The 18,648-nt window shown below is 38.1% G+C and overlaps 1 protein-coding gene across 17 annotated transcripts in view; it reads right to left on the reverse strand.

The window, feature by feature from the left end:
- CEP162 (centrosomal protein 162) overlaps nucleotides 1-18,358 on the reverse strand; it is a 76,886-nt gene extending 58,528 nt beyond the window's left edge. For 6 of the 17 annotated variants that reach the window (XR_012041387.1, XR_012041398.1, XR_012041386.1 and 3 more), the window contains exons 1-7: nucleotides 18,090-18,349; nucleotides 16,967-17,050; nucleotides 16,042-16,145; nucleotides 10,965-11,103; nucleotides 2,905-3,057; nucleotides 2,448-2,634; nucleotides 1,439-1,491 (exon numbers count right to left, since the gene is read on the reverse strand). Coding sequence is in view for 1 of the 17 variants with exons in the window: in XM_072855393.1 (XP_072711494.1) it covers nucleotides 1,439-1,491; nucleotides 2,448-2,634; nucleotides 2,905-3,057; nucleotides 10,965-11,103; nucleotides 16,042-16,101 (592 nt within the window). In the remaining 16 variants the exon portion in view is untranslated. Of the gene's footprint in view, nucleotides 1-1,438; nucleotides 1,492-2,447; nucleotides 2,635-2,904; nucleotides 3,058-3,344; nucleotides 3,502-10,964; nucleotides 11,104-16,041; nucleotides 16,146-16,966; nucleotides 17,051-17,470; nucleotides 17,625-17,646; nucleotides 18,010-18,089 lie in introns of those variants that run through there. The other 11 variants (XR_012041393.1, XR_012041392.1, XR_012041391.1 and 8 more) reach the window with 11 other exon arrangements.
- Nucleotides 18,359-18,648: the final 290 nt, after the last annotated feature.

The following is an 18,648-nucleotide window of genomic DNA, read 5'->3' on the forward strand; positions in this document are numbered from 1 at the left end:
TGAAAAGTCACTATTTCAGCATTGTCTTTGGTTTTGGACCATGAGAAGTCTGATTAGCTGAAAATAGCTTTCTCATATTCACTTGAGACATACACAGTGCTTATACTATTCCTGCACACAGATTATCCACTATTTTGTTTGCTATTTCATGAAATAGCAGTTTGACAAAGACTAAACCAAACCATGCATAGCACAGATTGGTCATTCCAGGTATCCCACAGAAACTGTTTTCCTAAAAATCAGCAATATCATTTTCATAAAACTTAGCGTAACAATCAGGTAATTTCAACTGTTTTGTTCAGAAAAAGGCTACCAAATTGTAGCATTTCTGCTACAACTACCATGATCTCTTGCAATCTACAGAGTAATCAAACTTGCAAGGAGAAAGATTTCCTGCGATTAAGGTTTACAAATACAGCCTCTTTATGTTTGGGAAATTCAAGCCTGACAACAGGACCTCTCAAAAGCTCAGCTAAATATATAAATTTGAAAATACAATCTGTTGATTAAATTACAGGAATACACTCTATCATATGTGGGCAATGAATAGTGAAATAAAGAGACATGACAAGTGAAAGACTACTAAGCAAGATGGCAGGAGCGTAGCATGGAAATTTGGGAAAAGGATCAGGTAAGAGTAATACTGCAGATTACAGAGATTAAACTCAGGTATGAAAAGTCAGTACAAAAATACAGATGACAGTTAAGACACTGGAGTAACTCAAACTTTAACATGTTTTTAAACATCAGGGTAATTTTTTCTTCAGTTTTTGATTGACGGTTGCTTAGGGGTTTGGTTTTTTTTGCTGTTTTCCATTTAGACATCAGTCACAATAGATTAAAAATCCACTTCAAAACAAAAAAACCACAAACCAAAAGCAAACCCCCGAAACCCTCTGTCTGAACACCAGCTGCACAGTCATAATGCAAAGGCAGACTAAAAGGCTGATGTGAGAACTACAGATGAATGCAAATCATTAATATGAAAATTACATTAGCTTTTAGATAAATAAAAGCTTTACCTGCAATGGTCAGGGTGATCTGGGAACAGAAGTCAATTGGTTTACATATTACTCAGAACAAAAAAGTTCAGTGAGGATGCTGGACTGCCTTGTGAATCTGAACTCCAGAAAGAGTCAAGCTTTCTGACTGGCTCCAAAGGCAACACAGAGAATAGAACAAACTATGAGACTGTAGTACAATTTCCTCTTTCCAGATCTTTAAATTACATCCCACTACAAACATGAAGATCCTACGCTATCCTCTGAAACCCTGCTGTGATGTTTTCTGAAGACTTTGCATTTGAACTCGAGCATTAATCCACAGCTTTCATTTCTGTTATTCTGTTTAATGAGGGTCTCACAATTCTTAGTGTACACACAGTTAAAAAAAAAAAAAAAAGAATTTTCAAATCAACGATTTAGAAAGATGGTATTACCAGATTTCTCTTCATGTGTGGATTCCTCTTCTCCTTTTTCAGTTTTTTCATTTCTGAGAAACAAAATGAAAATTTTACTCTCTTCTTGAACAGCAAATAAAGTTTTTTTCTCTAATTCCAAACTTTGATACCTCTTACAATTAGCAATAAAATTAAAAACCTGAATTTGTCCATCATATCAAATCATAGGTAAGAAAGGTGTCAGCAATTATTAAAATATTTTTTACAACTGTCCATAGTTAAAATTTTCAGTCTAACTCTTAAAATCACTCCCTTTCTGCATTCCCACCAACACCTAGATTAGCTTCTCAAATTTTTATCATCAGGTTTGCTTCCTGTTCTGACCTTCTTATTCTGCATTAACAAAAAAACCAAACCAAACCAAACCTTTCTTTCCCCTTTTCCTGTAAAGTTAAAGTATTGTCCTTACCTAAAACTCTCCAGAATTCTGATTCTCCAACTGTTTTCATATTGGAAGTTTCCTCTGCACTCAGCATTTTTAGCAACAGCAGCCTGAACTGCCCCTTCATCCATTTCTCTCACATATGTTTGAACTTATTTGCATGTAACTGATTATAAATGGATTGCTCTAGTCTATGAAGATTTTGTATCTTTCCTCTAGATTCATTTGTACCATCATGTCTAAGGGGACACAGAATCTTTCCTGATCTACTTCCTTGTTATTATGAATTGTTAACTTTTCATTTAGTTCCACCTTACAATTAAGAATGTTAAATTGACTTCTAACTATTGAGTTATACACAAGACTGTGTAGCTATGTCCACTCATCACCAAGTCATGCTCTCACCTTATTCCTTTATTTATTAAGCTCAATTCTGTCCTTGTCTTCCAAAAAACCAAACCAAACCAAACAAACCACAACAAACAAAAAACTGACTGAAATCGTACAGGATCTTGTCCCACAAAATCTCAGTGGTCATGGCATTCAGATACCCAAGTCACATGTGCCCACTAATACCGTCCACAACTTTTCTTCCCTCTAGATTACCGTACAAATGGTGCTAGTAATACAGAATCATTGGAATCCAGCTCTTTATTTAATCTTGAATAATCAATAGTAGAGGAAGCTTCTCGTTCAAGTTTGGCAAAGAAGATCTCTTTTTCTTCTTGTTCTTCCAAGGTATCCAATCCAACTCCCACGATACTCTGATTAGGCCCAGAAGCTAAAACTGAATCTAAATTTCAAAACAAAGAATAAACTAATTGTGTCTGTGCTGTATGTCCACATAGAATAGTCATAACAGTCAACAACAACTATAGACAGACTCACAAAGTATTAACAGTATCAAATAATCACAAGCTAGTACCAGGAGCCTTGAGCTCACAAGGTACAGTTGACAGAAGTGAAGAATCCCAACTTGCAATGAATTAAGGGAAACAGTTTATAATAATAGTTTATTTAGATCTAGCCAACTTCATGAAATGGCTGCACTCTCAGTTCTCACCATTTGTCTCCAGGCTGTCTCTACTTAAGGAGACAGCAACCCCGTTACTTTTCTGAAGCTGCATCTTTTCCACATGCGTATTCTCATCAGTTTCCCCCATACGCTGTGAAGTGTTCTGTATCTTGACAAAGCTTCCATTGGTTCCAAGCATTCCTAGGAAAAAAGTTGCAATATTCTTGACTATCATCTAAAAGCTATTTGTATGACACTTCAGTCTTTTAGTCATCTTCCAGAACCACCAATTTTAAGCTCATGTTGCAACTGCAAAGATACCCAGTCCCACAAATCACATTCATCTAACTTCAGTTTCTGAGATACGTAAATCTTGTTTAATTACAATTAATTAGTCTGTTATACACATTTCCTTCCCATCCTTCATATTTCCACACAAATCTATAGTTGAGCATGGGCAAATATAATAACTGTAAAAATTGACTTACTGTAACATTACTTATGGAAGACAATCACACACACAAACCGTGTACAGAAATTAGCATTTCGTTGTTAGAAGCCTATTAATTTTGTTTGACCTACTATCCACAGACTTTTGAAGATTGTAGCCATTGGCCCAGCAGCTCCTTTTCATTTGTTGCAAATTAAATGCTTTAAGAAAAAAAAAAAAATAGTAACCAAAGTTACTTGAAGGTCACTGATGAATACCCAGTTCTTCCATTCTGTATGTTTATGCAACTACAACATGCAGTTACTCTCTTTACTGTAATTTCATTGTTGTGAGGGTTCAACATCACCTTACCAACTTTATGTGTGAATTCTGCTCTCAGACAGAACGCTGCCTTGTCTACTTCCTTATGGAAAACTAAAAGCCAAATATTGCAGTATATTACTAGTTAAAAAGCAGTACCAAGTCCCTTCTGCCTGCTCCTAAAAGACACACATTTATACTTAGATTCTTTAGAGGTTCTCTTAGGAGAAGGGCTAGGAGAAAAGCTGTTTATGCATTTTACCCAATGACATATGAAATGATTTAACAGTTCTCACAGAAGGGAACAGAAACCACGTCCATCCTTTCCAACGTGAATCTCCAGTTGATAAAATAAACTCAGAATTTTTTGTTCTGTCTAGCCATATGATGTTTAGACTGTAACTGTGTCCTTGTACTGAATATACCAGGAGGGGTGAAGGCACTGACAACAGCTCATTTCCTGCTGGCAGGAGACTGCAGGAGATGCGTACATCAATAACCCTTCAGAGCAAGGAAGACTAAACCAGTCTTCCATGTGCTGTTCAAGTGCTTCAACTCTGGACTGTTACTCTGTCCTCTATACAGGTTCAACCAAGAAATGCCATATTTGCCTATATGGTGACAATGGAGAATCCTCTCCATTCAGTACTGAAAACGTACCCAGGGTGAGGCGGGGTGGGGACAGTAAGAGTCTGAACGCCTTTTCCTTCTCTACTGGGCATCCCTTAGCATGTGCATTCTGATTATAAGAGCCGGCTCGTTAAGAAGTAGAATAGATTTTTTTCTTGACTTACAATGACAAAGTCCCCTTGCACGTTTTATTGGGAGGCTAAGTGCATAAGATTCTACATCTTGGAAATTACTTCCACATTCCTGTATCTAACTTCAGCTCTGTCCTTGATACAGAGCTCTGACTGACTTGCCTTGCATGCAACAAATAAAAGTCAGAGACATTGACTAAAGGTCAAGCTCCACATGTATACAAAGTTAATGCCTAAATAAATACATTCTGCTACTACACTGGAAAGTATAAAATGGAAAGCTCAAAGTGCTGGACAGAAGTGAAAAAGAATAAATAGTCCATTTCTCCGGTAGCTAAATGCAGTAGTTTAAAGTAATTTGCTCAGATGACGCTCTATTCTAGTTATCAAGACACCAAACAGGAGTTTGCAGCTGGGTCACAAGTTTTTTGCAGACCTTTAGATTAGCCACAATCTCACCAGACCTCCAACACCCTATTTTTCAATGAGAATATGTTAGTAGAATCAAGGACAACTGTCACTGCCCTGCTATGTAAGATCTACAAGAAAGAAGATGGGAATATACTTCAGTAAAAAGACAATTAGAATGTTTAACAGAACAAAATTTTAGAGAAAAACATTTTCCTGAGTTGTTTTATTTAACTCACCTCAAACTCAATGAACTTTATGAACAGACTTATATTGATCTTGAAGGCTTCATGGGATTTATGTAAGCTAGCTAATATCTTTTAAGTATTTTGCCAGTTCAAACCAGACCAGAGCTTTTTTAAAAATGCACCTCCCATAATAATCTGAAAATCAAACACTGTTTTGCAGCCATTCAGTTTTGCAAATCAGCCACTCCCAATTCCCAGACACACACCCTAGATTACAGGAGATACCACCATTGCTAATGAAGGCAAAAATGTCTTTTTACTAGCCCTACACAATCTGAACTCTGAGAAACTTATCAAACTTGGAAAAAAATGTCAGCTTGGATGGGTTTCAAAGTCTCTTTTCACTGTGTTTCTTGGCTGTTTGAACACTCCTACTGATTTCTGTGGGGCTTGCAAGAGTGATTTATTTTTTGGGGGGGGTATTTGTTACTTTTCATAAAAACTTCTTGAAACAGCAGTTTTCTTGAACTCCAAAGATTTCACTACCCATATCTTCACATGCAATATTTTGTAAGGCTAATGTACAGTATTCTTTTTTAAAGTCCTGCCACTTGAAATTAATTAAAACAAGAACCTGAGTTTCACGTGGAAAAATATTTCTAACCAGCACACTTGCAGAGAAAAGTTTAAAAACATAAATATACAAAGGACTCAAACCTACAGACAATGACAAACATCTATTTAAAAAGTTCTTTTCTCCTTAATCTGACTAGGACTGTCAGAATCGAGCCATTTTAGCTTTTTAATATCGTATAAAAATACAATAAATTTGTTACCCTCAGAATTGTCTGGACTGTCAGAGGTGAGGCTTCCTTCTTCTTTGTTTAAGTACGACTCTTTCTTGTCCTTATGAAATTTTTCCAGCATTTTGAATTTAGACAAAGCCTTGCTGCGAGATACACTGGAAGAAGGTTTAGGGGGAACTACTTTTAAGTGTACACAAACATTTATAAGTTTTTATACATAATGGACAGGGAATAAAGAGAAAAGTAAGATGTGAGAATTCAAATTGGCACTCTGAAAAAGTAATGCAGTTCAGCTTCTTGTAGATTGAATTATCTACAATTTTCTAGCTATAACTAAAAATTAAAGTTAATACTTATAACTTCTGAGAATAAAACTCTTTTTTTCCTCTTTTTTTATTTTCAAAAAAGACAAATCCACCTTGCTCCACTACCTTGCATTCAAATACACTGTTCTAGGAGCTCAATGTATTATCTGAAAACAAAGAAAACTAGTAAAACTACTTCAACAATAAAAGAAGTTTTGTACTACAGGTTTTGAAAGAAAGCATCTAGATCGGTTCAAAGAAAAGTGGAGAAACATAGGTACATAAATATGAGTTACTACTGTCTTTATCACTGTCAGGTACAAGAACTGTATGTTGTTTGACCAAACCATTGTGAGGACTTGCTTAGAAGAAAATACAACCAAACAGCTTCCATTCACATTAGCAGAATTAAGTTTTAGGTAACAGTACCTATGCTGAAAACTGTGCGCTCTCATGATACTTAGATGATAGTCACACTATACACTTTATATACCTTAGGCTAGCCAGATGCACTGTATTAGACTTTTCCTTGTTCAAATCGTCAGGGTGGAGGGGGCAAATTGGCTAATACAGAGAAAAGTCTTAGTTACAGGTTTTTTGAATTTACCTTGACACAAGAGAGAGCAAGAGTAGTCTAGGGGATCAGGCCAAATACTTATGCTATCTAGAAACAGGACTATGGGGAGATGTGACCAGAAGCTAACACAACTCAGAAACATCCAAGATGACTAAAGGAAGCTGGTCAGCATATGGCAGGTGCAATGCGAAAACAGAAACGGTATGAAATCCATTCTGATACAATGCACAGGTCCTCTATTCCTTCAACTGATGTCCAAGTCCACTAGCGAGGCATCACTTCTCTAGATTTATATTCTCCCACATTTACTGGGAAATGAAAAGTGTTGACAGCATGCCTTCTGATGTAAATAACGCAAACACCTGATGCCTTTTAAAACAGTAATTTGAAATAACTGCCAAACTCCTCCTATTGCTCACATTTCAAATATTAAGCCTAATTCAAGAAATAGATTCAGTTTTAGTGTTTATCTCCCAGACCGAGATGCTTTATAGCTATTCTATGCAAATGAGGCTTATGAAAACAGGGCAGCACATATGCTCTAGAAAGCTAACATAGAGAAATGTTCCATAAGCTACATAGTATATCACCAACACAATCTAAAGACCAAGTGCCAAATATTTCTTTGTCATGGCTCTCCAAAATATTATTGATCTGCTTGAATTTAACACCAAAGCCACGTTTAAACTAGTATATAAAAGTTAATCGCTATTGTCATTTACACAAAACTATTTAATGGATCTATGTTTGTAACTCTTAATTATTCTTTGGAGTTTCTCTTCAGATAGCATAAAAAGTGACTTCACATAAAAGGTTGAATCTGAAGTTACATTGACTGAAATAATCCTGTAGATTAAACAACTTAGTTTGTCATTATTACACCAACTGTACTGTTTCCATTCCAGGGGCAGCATGCCCAGAGTAGCCTAGTGGTCAGCAGAGGGAAAAGAATCACATGAACAGAAAATAAACAGAATGCTTCTCTGACTGGAGTCTTTGAAATTAAACAAGAAGAACAGTGAATATTAATATTTCTTGAGAATGAAATACAGAAAGTGTAAGAGATTTTCTGTTTACTAAACATACTGACCTTTGTTTAGATTTGCAAAGTTATTCTCCCCCTGCATTGGCTTACATTCAATACTGCCTGTCCTCCTACATCACTATAGGTAGTGATGTATGATGTAACAAGAACTGAGCAAAAGTTCACACAGTTATTAGTTTGTTCTGGAAATGACAAATGAAGTAAGTGGCAGCTTGCTTTCAGTGAGAACACTATGGTCAAATGGACAATTTGCAAAGGATTTTCTATAGGAAACGCGCTAGTAATACAAAGCCGATATTGAATAAATTTAACAAAACATTTAATCAAATACCAGACTGGGAATCTGAATGGGGACTCTTTTGTTCACTATTTTCCACTATTTCAGCATGGCTTTCCATCAGTTTCTTCTCTTTTCTCAGTTTAACAAATCTTGTTTGAAAATCTTGAAAAGTAAGACAAACAGCAAGAACAGACAGGCAAGCAAGACAGGACAGGAATTCTTATTATCCAATTTCTTTTTATCATTTAAACAACAACAGCAAGTAGAAAGGATGTTAGTTAGAGGTATGTCTTTAACCTGTCAAATATGGGAGACAGTATCTTGAATCATAATTTGCACATTTCAGTTTAAAGCTGAAGAACAAAGAGTTCAAACGTGCCTAGAAAAACAAGTTGAGTTATTTTAAAATGTATTTTATACTGCTCAGCCAAATGAACAGAAATAGTCTATGCTGTTTACCATTAATCTACAAAACCAAGTGAAAACAGGCTACTAGTTTAAATTTCTACCTGTTTCCTGGCACTTCTGCAACTAGATGCCTTGGAAAAAAAAACCTCAGACAACAAATAAATGTATAGCATATATTTTGTCTTCCAGTCATGTCTGGCGTCTTTTAAGAAAGCATGATATAGATACTGAAGTAACTCAAAATGAAAACCTCAAACTGGAAACAACTTGTCAGCTCAGTACATTACTCAAGCTAATTAGCCAGACTCTACTTTGTTAATACAACAGTTCTCTATACAGTACCACCAAACACATCAACTCATACATATGAAGCACATATTTGTAATGCAGTGCCACACTGGGGGTGGAGGTCAGATTTATACATTTACATAAGTTTGATTCATGTTGACAAAACACTTTAAAAATAATTCTATTAGTTGACAGCCTGTCACTAAGAGTCCTATCTGCAACCAACGTGGAGGTTCAAGACTAGTAGAATACATAAGAATCTCCACAAAATTTCAAAGAATGCCAACCTTACCCCTTGAGAAATAAATTCAGCTTATTTCCATATTTGTTATCATCACAGCAATATTATTATTTTTTTAAGCGGGACAAATAGTTTGCTATTTAGGGCACATTTAATAACCTTACGAAAAGCTAAAAATCTAAATAATCTTCCTCTCAGTCATCCCATGCAGTAACTTACATTATTAATAATAATCCATTATTAATACACCTGAGCACCATACTACTCTTGCATTCTCAATTTTATTATGTCCAACTGCCAAGACCTGTTGGACCTTTGATTCAAAGGGCATTACACACAGATTACTTTCAACTCTGTGAAAAAAACCAGCCCCTCATCATGAAGAGTATGAATATGAACAGGCTAGCTTCTTTTGCAAGTAAATGGATTCCATACCGGCAAAACTGGGTAGGCTCACCTTCCGAAAGTTTTCCTGTTAAAGGAGAAGCTTTTTTTAAGAGAGACCTTAAAAAGTTTACCAGAACCCTGTTTTTATTTTATACATCAATAAACTGCAGATCAAGCATGTTTCAGTTCTAATAGCTTGACCTCTAGTTAAACTACAGAGCTCATAAGATACTCTTAATTTAAAAAATAAAAGTGGTAGAATTAGTTTGGATGGGAACAACTTTATATGATCACATTATTTGTTCTGATTCTGCTTTGCATTGTACTTAACCCATACAAGCACTGTTCTCTAACACTTGTAATCATCCTGCTCTTTAAGCACCTATTCCAGTGTTTTTTGGTTGAAATAGCATGAGAAGCATCACAGGGTTGCCTCAAGCATTTGAGAAAAAACACAGAAGAATGCTGAACTTCTAAAGTCCCCTGAAAATTTTCTTTGACAGTATGTTGAAAAATGAGGTCATGCTAACCGCTTAATTTTCACACTTTGCCCAGCAAGAACACTCTGTCCTTCTGGTTTTTTTGAAAAGCTGTAAGGAAATCATAGTGTCTCATAACTACCCGATATGTGGTTGCACTACCTGATAGGAACTCTCTCATATCCATCTGAGTTTTCCAGCAACATGTTAAAAAGCCAGAGACAGATAAGCAGTCCAGATAACACCTATTAGGGCTGTGCCTAAACGGCACAACTGCTGCCTAAGATTTGGCTTGTAACTATGACAACACTGACAGGAGAGAGCTATAGTTAAAATTGGAGGCTACCAGCAGTATCTTAACTCTGTCATATGAAAAACTGATTTCTGGAACTTTCTGTTAAGCCCCAGTTGTAAGTTATACAGATCATGAAAATAAGAAGCCACCAATTACTACAAGAACAAGAGGCAATCACCCTGTGGAGACTAACTACTCATAGGCTTTACTACCCAATAAGAAAACAATGAAGAAATGGAAAACTTGAGGTGGAAAGCTTGCAAACAATAATATATTTTCTTCCAGAACTATGTGACCAAGTCAATACTGAACTAGCAATCATGTCATCACAGCCCTTTTCCCCTTGAGCCATGGTTCTTGGCAAGGGAAATGTATGAGAACACTGACAGACTTTGACTTTGAATACTGACAGTCTTTGAATCAGCTGCTGTTGAAAAGTTTTCCTGTGCTTCCCCAACCTATTACAAATGTTGGGATTAGCATAAAATAATACAAATTGGTCTTTTTCCTCTCCACTTTTGAAAACAGAAATCTATAAAAAGTCAGTATAAGGAACAGGTTGGTTACAAAACACATCTCCAAATATCTCAGTAGAATTCATAAGTTACATTTTTTAATTATCTTACTATTTATAATGTATTTACTCTTTACAAGTTTTAATAACTTGAAAGCTACAGAAAAAACAGCAGAAAGCTTGCTTACAGCTTGAACACAATCCCTTTTAAAAAATACAATTACATTTGAGTTTTATACTTTATAAACTTGCATTGTAATGTTCTAAAGCACTTGAGTGGCATTAACTTAATCTGAAAGCAGCCCTATATGAAGCATGAGAAAGAACTAGCCTGACCCCCGGTGGCCAAAAAAATTGCAAAACTACATTATTTACCACCGTCATCCGAATCTTCCTCAGATAACCACCACGGCACTGAATCCTTTTTCTTTGTTTCTTTTTTCCTGGGCTGTCCCAAGGTCTCAAGAATGCTGGATTTTTTCTTTGAATTTCCAAGTGAATCATCTGAAAGAGACTGAGTCAATTGCATACAAGATTAAAGACAGCTTTTACGTTTTCACATTGTTTAACTGTCTTTCAGCCACTCAATTCTGGACTTCTGAGTTCAGATGCCTCTCTTTACTCCCCACTGTCTGCCTTTTTTGTATATGCATGACAAAGCTGAGTAAGAAACAATAACTATATTCATGTGGCATAATACTGCATATTATAATAACCTCACTGCCAGAATTTGCATATGTTAAAACTTAACTGCTTAGCAGAGTATATGTTAAAATGAACAGCATAATCAGCTCTTTTTCAACTACTTACAACATATAAGAACCAAAATCCTGACTATGTCCTCCCTGAAGATAATGAAGCAGAGCAGAAACAGTTTTGCCTTGGCCTTGCTTTGTACATGAACATCATTATTAATATTCCAAAAATAAACCTTCACAAGCAACAGTCTAGCTCCCCGCAAATCAGATTTCAGAAATTAATTGCATACTTTGTGTTCAGGGAAATTCATAGAAATGCCAGAGCCATTCCTACCCAACTCTGTGTATTAAGCTTTCCTATGTGTTAGCCATCCATGCCAATTTTGACTGATGGCTTAAATCAATGGAGAAAAAAAGTCTGAGTATGAACATCCTATTAATTTAAGTTACTGAAGAGTAACAGGAAGAAAAAGACCTACAGACACTTCGTAAGACAACAGCACTTTTTTGAAGTGATGAAGATTTTTTTAAATAAACTGATCTCTGTTCTTTTCCTTTAATAAAGCTCTTTGTGGCTTACAGCAGGCTCAGAGCCACAGTTAGCTGTCCAGACATTGAACAAGGAAATACATTCATCAAGCTAGTGCACTGCAACCTTATGTGCTATGTATTCTTTGTGCTTAAACTCAGTAAACATGGGGTTAAGGGGAGTGGCATACTTTCTATTTTTATCTAATTTTTTAGCCATAATTGTTGAAAACAATTGTCCTAAGTCTCTTAAAGAACACAGTGAATAGAGTTAGCAAAAGCCACAAAGCGTAAGAAACAAAGAACTCATGTATGAAATCCATCATATGAGAACATTTCAAAAGCTTCACTTTTGTAATAGTGACAAATAAGGCAATGTGATAGTCTGAACAGAATACGAGAGGCAACAGGATTGTGGGTACCTAATATGTAAAACACAAGAGGATGTTTTATTAAAAGAAGCCTCTGCAGTCCACTGCCTGATTCCTATTGCGTAGGAAGCACTACCATAAAAGCCTACCTTTACTATATATCTAACACTTCAATTTATACGGGCCTAACAAGAACATTCATAAATGAAATGCCAATTATCCAAAACTACCATTTAAGAGAAAAATAATTATAAGAAAGTAATACTTATTAATATTTCTGACCAATAACATCTTTGGAGCTTACAGTTTCAACTGAGAAAACTAAATGCTTGTCATACAGTCTCAGAAAGAAAATTTAAGTGCTCCAAGCCTTGCGCACAATTTTAATAAATTATGAAACTGCTAGACAGCAGGATGTATTGCAATTTCTTTAAGATGGCTCAGTGACATAGAACAAAACAGCTTTACATTCTTAATAAATGTCCTATAAATAACAACTTCCTTACACTAGTCACAACACCAGTACTAGTGCCATTGTCCCCAAAGGTCAGACTGCTTCCTGCTAGCTAGAAGTACTGACAGGTGCTTGATGCAAGCTCTGTTATCGCTTGCTGTTTCTTTTACGACTAACAGTATCCTCTACTCTGTAAGCAGAACTTCAACGATGCTCATACTCCTTAGAGTACTGTAACTAAAGAACCTGAAACTCCCATAGGTTGTTCTCAAGTTCTGGAAACTTTCTATGTCCAGCCATCTTGTCAACTGCAGACAGTAAAGTTGCAGCAGCTGGGAAAGAAATGCTGACACAAAAATACTAGTGCATTTTTCCCAACATGTCAGTTGTCTCAACAGCGAAACTTACAGATTTTTTTCTTCCTTTGAAAAAAAGGAAATAAATAAATCAACCAACTTTTTGGACCAGTAATGGCTTTTCAGTGTCACTAAGTGGCACTGATTTCTTCCTTCCTCTCCCCTATAAAACAGCCTGTCAGTCTTTCAGGAACACAGACACACACACACAGACAAAAAAGGAGAGAGAGAGAGAGAGAAATAAAGTGTCAGTTGTTTAATCTCAACTTAAATAAAAGCCAAAAGAGTCAGTTTTAAGAATTGGGACACCTACGTGGCACATAATCAGCTTACCACCTCCTATACACATGAAGGAACTTAAGAAAGTAGATAGGTAATACAGGATTGGATCTAAAACACTCAGACTTTCATGACCAGTTGTCCTAATTATTTCATGAAACAAGTATTTTTGAATAAAAACACTCTACTCCAAATTATATTTTTAGTACAAAATAATGTTTTAGTATATTTGATCTTTTAATACAAATGAAAAATGTTTTTCAAACATGGTTGAATGGGTAGTGTTACTCTTCCAGGTACTCGTCCACAGATTTTTCTAATAAAGATGGTATAGCTTTTCCTTTTGAAAGTCTTCCTTCTCAGCTGTCCACGAATATCAAGTAGAACAAAAGTCAGCCTAGAAGAAGACAATGGCTTTTTCCTAACTTTGCTTTGCTTGATGTGTCATCAAAAAACACAATTAATTGAAGCACTGTGTATTAAAAAGAGCTCCTCACACTGCATGGGTAGGGAACTTCACAGCCAACACTCCGGAGCTGTATCAATATGACAGATGATACGTAAATTAAAGTGACAATAGGGGAAGTACGCTAAAGCAAGATACTGGTGGTGGGGAGTAGAAGGATCACAGGCACACAGGCAACGGAGGAGGAAGAGAAGAATTATGGATGACAACAGGCCGTTCTGGCAAGGGGTTGGGAGTAAGTGTGACCAGGCAGACATTTGTGTTTCCTTCTGTATAATGATAGAAGCCTAGAAAATCCTCTTCACTGATAGTGCATATGCCAAAAGACTTTAGTTTAATCCTCATATTAGACCTGCATCATCCAACTGTATCTACAGTCTCTCTTTAACTTTATAAGTTTTAATCGCAAACATACATACAATCCTCCCCCCAAACAAAGGCAGTTTCACTAACTCTGAGTTATTTAAAAGGGAAAAACCATCCCGCTCCATTTCTCCTCTGAAAGATTTGCTTAAGCAACATTAAGTCTTCCTCAAACTACTAAGAAACAGTTTTTGCTATACTCTCAACGCAAACATCACCTACACAGTGATTTTGAACAATGAAGCACATCAGTTTCTCATCTTTCTAACATTAAAAGGTTGCACACTTTTTATAAAAAACAAAAGCAAAGGGAGGGACATAACAGAAGATGCATGCATATAAAGTAACAGAGAGTAGATAATGTCATTGTTGTTTGGGCCTGTATCTAGCTGGCAAAACATAAAATAATGCATATTTTTAATGACTGGATTGGCAATGTATGTGTTTAAGCAAGTTTAAACACTTTACAAACAGTTTTAGTTTGAAACGATAAAAAACAATTAAGACAGGAGTTGTTAAAAGTTACATGCTCTGGAACATGGCAAATACCACTTAGAATAATTCAATACGGCTATTTTGATTTTTTCCTAACTCGAGCATTCTCAATGTGGACAATAGCTGAGGAGCAAGAAGAGCATATCAAATGAGGAACAAAATGCTAGAAGCAATCACATGCAGAGTTTTGTCAGATGCGCAAAACAAACAAAAGAATAAACCTCCTTTCTCTTCCCCAGAGCAACTCCCTTCATAACAATAGTAAATAAAGAACTTTTGACAGAAATGCAGGCCTAATTTTCTATTTTTATTAACATTAATAATTTCAGTGAATTCAAGAATATTAACTCAATTACATCATCAAGTTACAGGCCAAAATCTACCTTTAAGTTATTTTGAATCTTAATTTTCAGATGGCATTTTGGTTTTCTGTTCTCTCAATTTAGTATTGCTCAGTGAAGTTACATCTATTCTGTATCTGTAAAAACACCTCAGAAGCTGCATGGTCAAAGCAGTTACAGACCTACCTGGGAAAGCTAAAATCTTCTTGAAAAAGAAGCCTCTGGTTACTACAGATCTTTACTACACAGTACAAAGTGCAATTTTTATAGAATCTAGCACCTACATTTTTCACAAGTAATTAAATTGTGGCACAGCCTCTACATCTTTAAGCATACATTACGTGTAACAGAAACCCCAAGAATATTCTCTGCCATCATTAGCTACGCTTATATATAGCAATAGAATCTAGTAAAGGCCTTATGTATGTGTTATTTATATCTTAGGCTTACCACACTGTGTGTCTGATAGACCGGAGGGCAAATTCTGACATTACAAGTCTATATGCAGTGAAAAAACCACACCAAGTTAGAGCATTTTGACCACGTCCGATAATTGTTAGCTTAAGTCATAACCTACAGACGTGCATGATTTTGCCTGTACTCAAAATCATAAAGCACCATGAGGAATAAAAGGAATCAAATTAAATTTTTCTAATCACTACAACATGCTTCATTTTGTTAGCAATAATACGAGAAAATTTTTAAATAGAATTCAGGAAAACATAGCTTGTGCCTACATACAGGAAAAGTTTTAAATCTCATATTCAATTATATATCAGTTTGAAGCTTCTGCTACTAAATAACACACACAACTAAACTGAAACAAAAATCAAGAAACAAGGGCTCTTTCTGAGGATATAACCTAGCAGTGACAAAATATTTATTTAATCACAAAACTGTTCCCTTGATTTCAATACAGCAAAATAGTATGAATTAAGTTTTGCAAGGTGTTCGCTTCATTGCTAAGACCCACACATAAGACAGCTACAAGAATTATGTGATAAAAGCACAGCTGCATCTTCCATTTCATATTCTTCCATACTCAATTTTCCCCCTGTATTTTAATAGGGAAAAGGGATGTGACCTTGCTCTGAAACATACCTCTTTCAGAAACTCTTCAAACTGCTCATCTAATTCTTCTTTTGAAAATCTATGAGCCATAATCTGCGACTGGATGTTACCTTCCAAACAACTGAGTTTAAAAGCTAAGATTTAAAATAAAAATAAAGTTAATTAAAAGCATTCTGAAATTAGAGGTAGCCTAGTGATTTGCTGCTTTCATAGAGAGCTATAAGCAAAAGAAAGCTCGAGATGCCAAATTTCATTCCTCCCCCTCCTAATCTAAATTATTTACTGATCAAGACAATCAATGCAAACATACCTGGATTACCCAAATTCTGAATAATCAACATACTCATTTCCAAACCAACAGTCAGCATTTAAACTTCGAGGGATAAATAAATCACCATCTTTACATTTTTCTTCAAAAGACAGCTCTCTTAGCTACCCACAATTATGCATTTTGTCAGTGATCAAACAAGAATCCATTGCAGTAATACTTCCCATCCATTTTAAGGGCTTTTAGTTCCTTTCTGTGTTTCTTCTCCAAAACTGGAGACATCTGGCATTATAAGTTTTGTTTGATCATCTCTGCTGTGCTTAGGACTTGGTAAACAATAAATGCATGAAAGTCTTTTAAGATTAGACGACAACATTTGGCTTGATCTGCCCTGACTCAGAAAGCCAATTTCCCCCCTCCCATTCCCAAAAGTCTGTGTTGACTTCTCAGGTATAAAATATGCCCCACGCTCAAAACGCTACAAAGCTTTTGTACATCACACTGCTCAACACATATGGCTACCTTCAAAACTGCGTATGTATAGCAGCATTAAACCACCCTAGCATCTTCCAGGCTGAGAAGTGCTATGTAAACATAAAAGGGCTAAACATTTGCAGAAATGCTTTTACCATTAACTAAAACTTCTCCCAATATGGAGTCCTCTCAGTACACAGGACTGTTACCTACCTAGTAAATTAATTTTGACAGGCGAGTTGTGACAACTGCTTCCTGCTTTCACTCCTTATTCATCCATAGACCACCCGACACTGGCTTTGGCAGTTAAAAAAAACAAAAAAGTTATAGCAGACTACCCAGACTTTGAATTGAATAAGATATCCTTCTGTAAGCACTTGGACAATATCTCCGAAAACATGGTAAGAAGATTACGAATGTTACCTCTCATGACACACATAATCCAGTATCCTTTTATACTTTTACATCAAAGAACATTAAATGCTAAATACTAGATGCTTTAACAGTTTACTAGCTGTGCCAACTACTTCAGCAAGTGGAGAATACTTAATTCCAGCCTTGCCAGAAAAAGATTCTTCTGACATTAGCTGTACTTCTGTCTACCTTATAATTACAGCTTTTATAAAAACTAACAATATAAAACTTTATTTTTCAAATTTCCATAACAGAAGATTACAGATAAACATTACCCTTAGCAAATGTACTTTACAGCCATACCTTTAGAACTGGAGGCTCACAAATGACTTTGCAAGTTGTAAAACAAAGAAGTCACTTACTGGGATATATGCTATAACACAGGGCAGAAAGCAAAAGTTTTGGAAAGGTATGGCTAAAGCACAGGGATGAAGGAAAGCTTATACAGCCTAACGCATTCCATGTAATCTTTTAATCACCCCAGGGCTAGGACCAGCCGTGACCAGATCCTCCTCCTCCTCCGTCTTCCCCTACAACAGGCAGAGCTGGCGCACGGCGGCAGCCGGGCAGCAGCCCTGGGGCCGGCGGGCCGTGCTCCCAACCCCAGCCCCGACTCCGCGGCTCCGCTCCAGCCCCGTCCTCTCCCGCCCTGCGCCTAGCGAGTGCTGGCGAAAGGGTGCGACGGCCCCCGGCAGCGCGGGGGCTCGGAGGCGGGCAGCCGGGCGGGAGGAGGGAAGGAGAAGAGCAGCCCCCGACGGGGCACCCCCAGGCCGAGCCGGCGGGCAGGGCTCGGCTCCGCGGGCCGCTGAAGGGACGCTCCAGAGAGCGGCGGAGGACGGGAGAGGAAGCGGCTCAGAGCCGAGCGCTGCCCTGAGGGCGGGCGGCCCGCCCGCTGCCCTGCCTCGGGGCGCCGGGAGCGTACCTGGGCCGCGTCGGGCCCCTCTCGGCCATGGCGGCCTCCCTCGCTGGCGGCGCGGTTGCCTAGGAAACCCTCCCGGCCACCGTACCGCCCGCCAAAACTGACCACGGGGTGGCGTGTCACGTGATGCCGCCGAATCCGCCGGCTTTCCTCTCCCCCCGCCCCTCCGCCGCCGGCGCGCGCGGGAGCACGTGACGGGAGAGCACGGGCTCCGGCGGCCATTACTACCGTGGCAAAGGTCGCCTCGGCCCGGCCCGGCCCGGCCCGCGCGGCTGGAGGCGGAAGTCGCCGCGCGGTGACGTCGGCGGCGGCGCGCGCCGGGCGTGCGGAGGGGCGCCCCCTGCTGGGCGCGGGCGGGCAGCGCCGGCGGAGGGAGAGGGGAGGGAGCGGGGCCGGCGGGGGGAGCGGGGCCGGGCGGCGCCGCTCAGCGCTCACCGCTCCCACCATGAGAGGTCACGCCAGGATAACGCAGCGGCCGCCGCCCGCCGAGCCAGCGCCGGAGGCCTGCCCGCGCACCTGCCTCCGGCGAGCGGGGGTTCGGCGGGGGGAGGCCGGTGCCGGC

Source organism: Ciconia boyciana, chromosome 3 (assembly GCF_034638445.1).
Source record: "Ciconia boyciana chromosome 3, ASM3463844v1, whole genome shotgun sequence".
NCBI classification, from domain to species: domain Eukaryota; kingdom Metazoa; phylum Chordata; class Aves; order Ciconiiformes; family Ciconiidae; genus Ciconia; species Ciconia boyciana.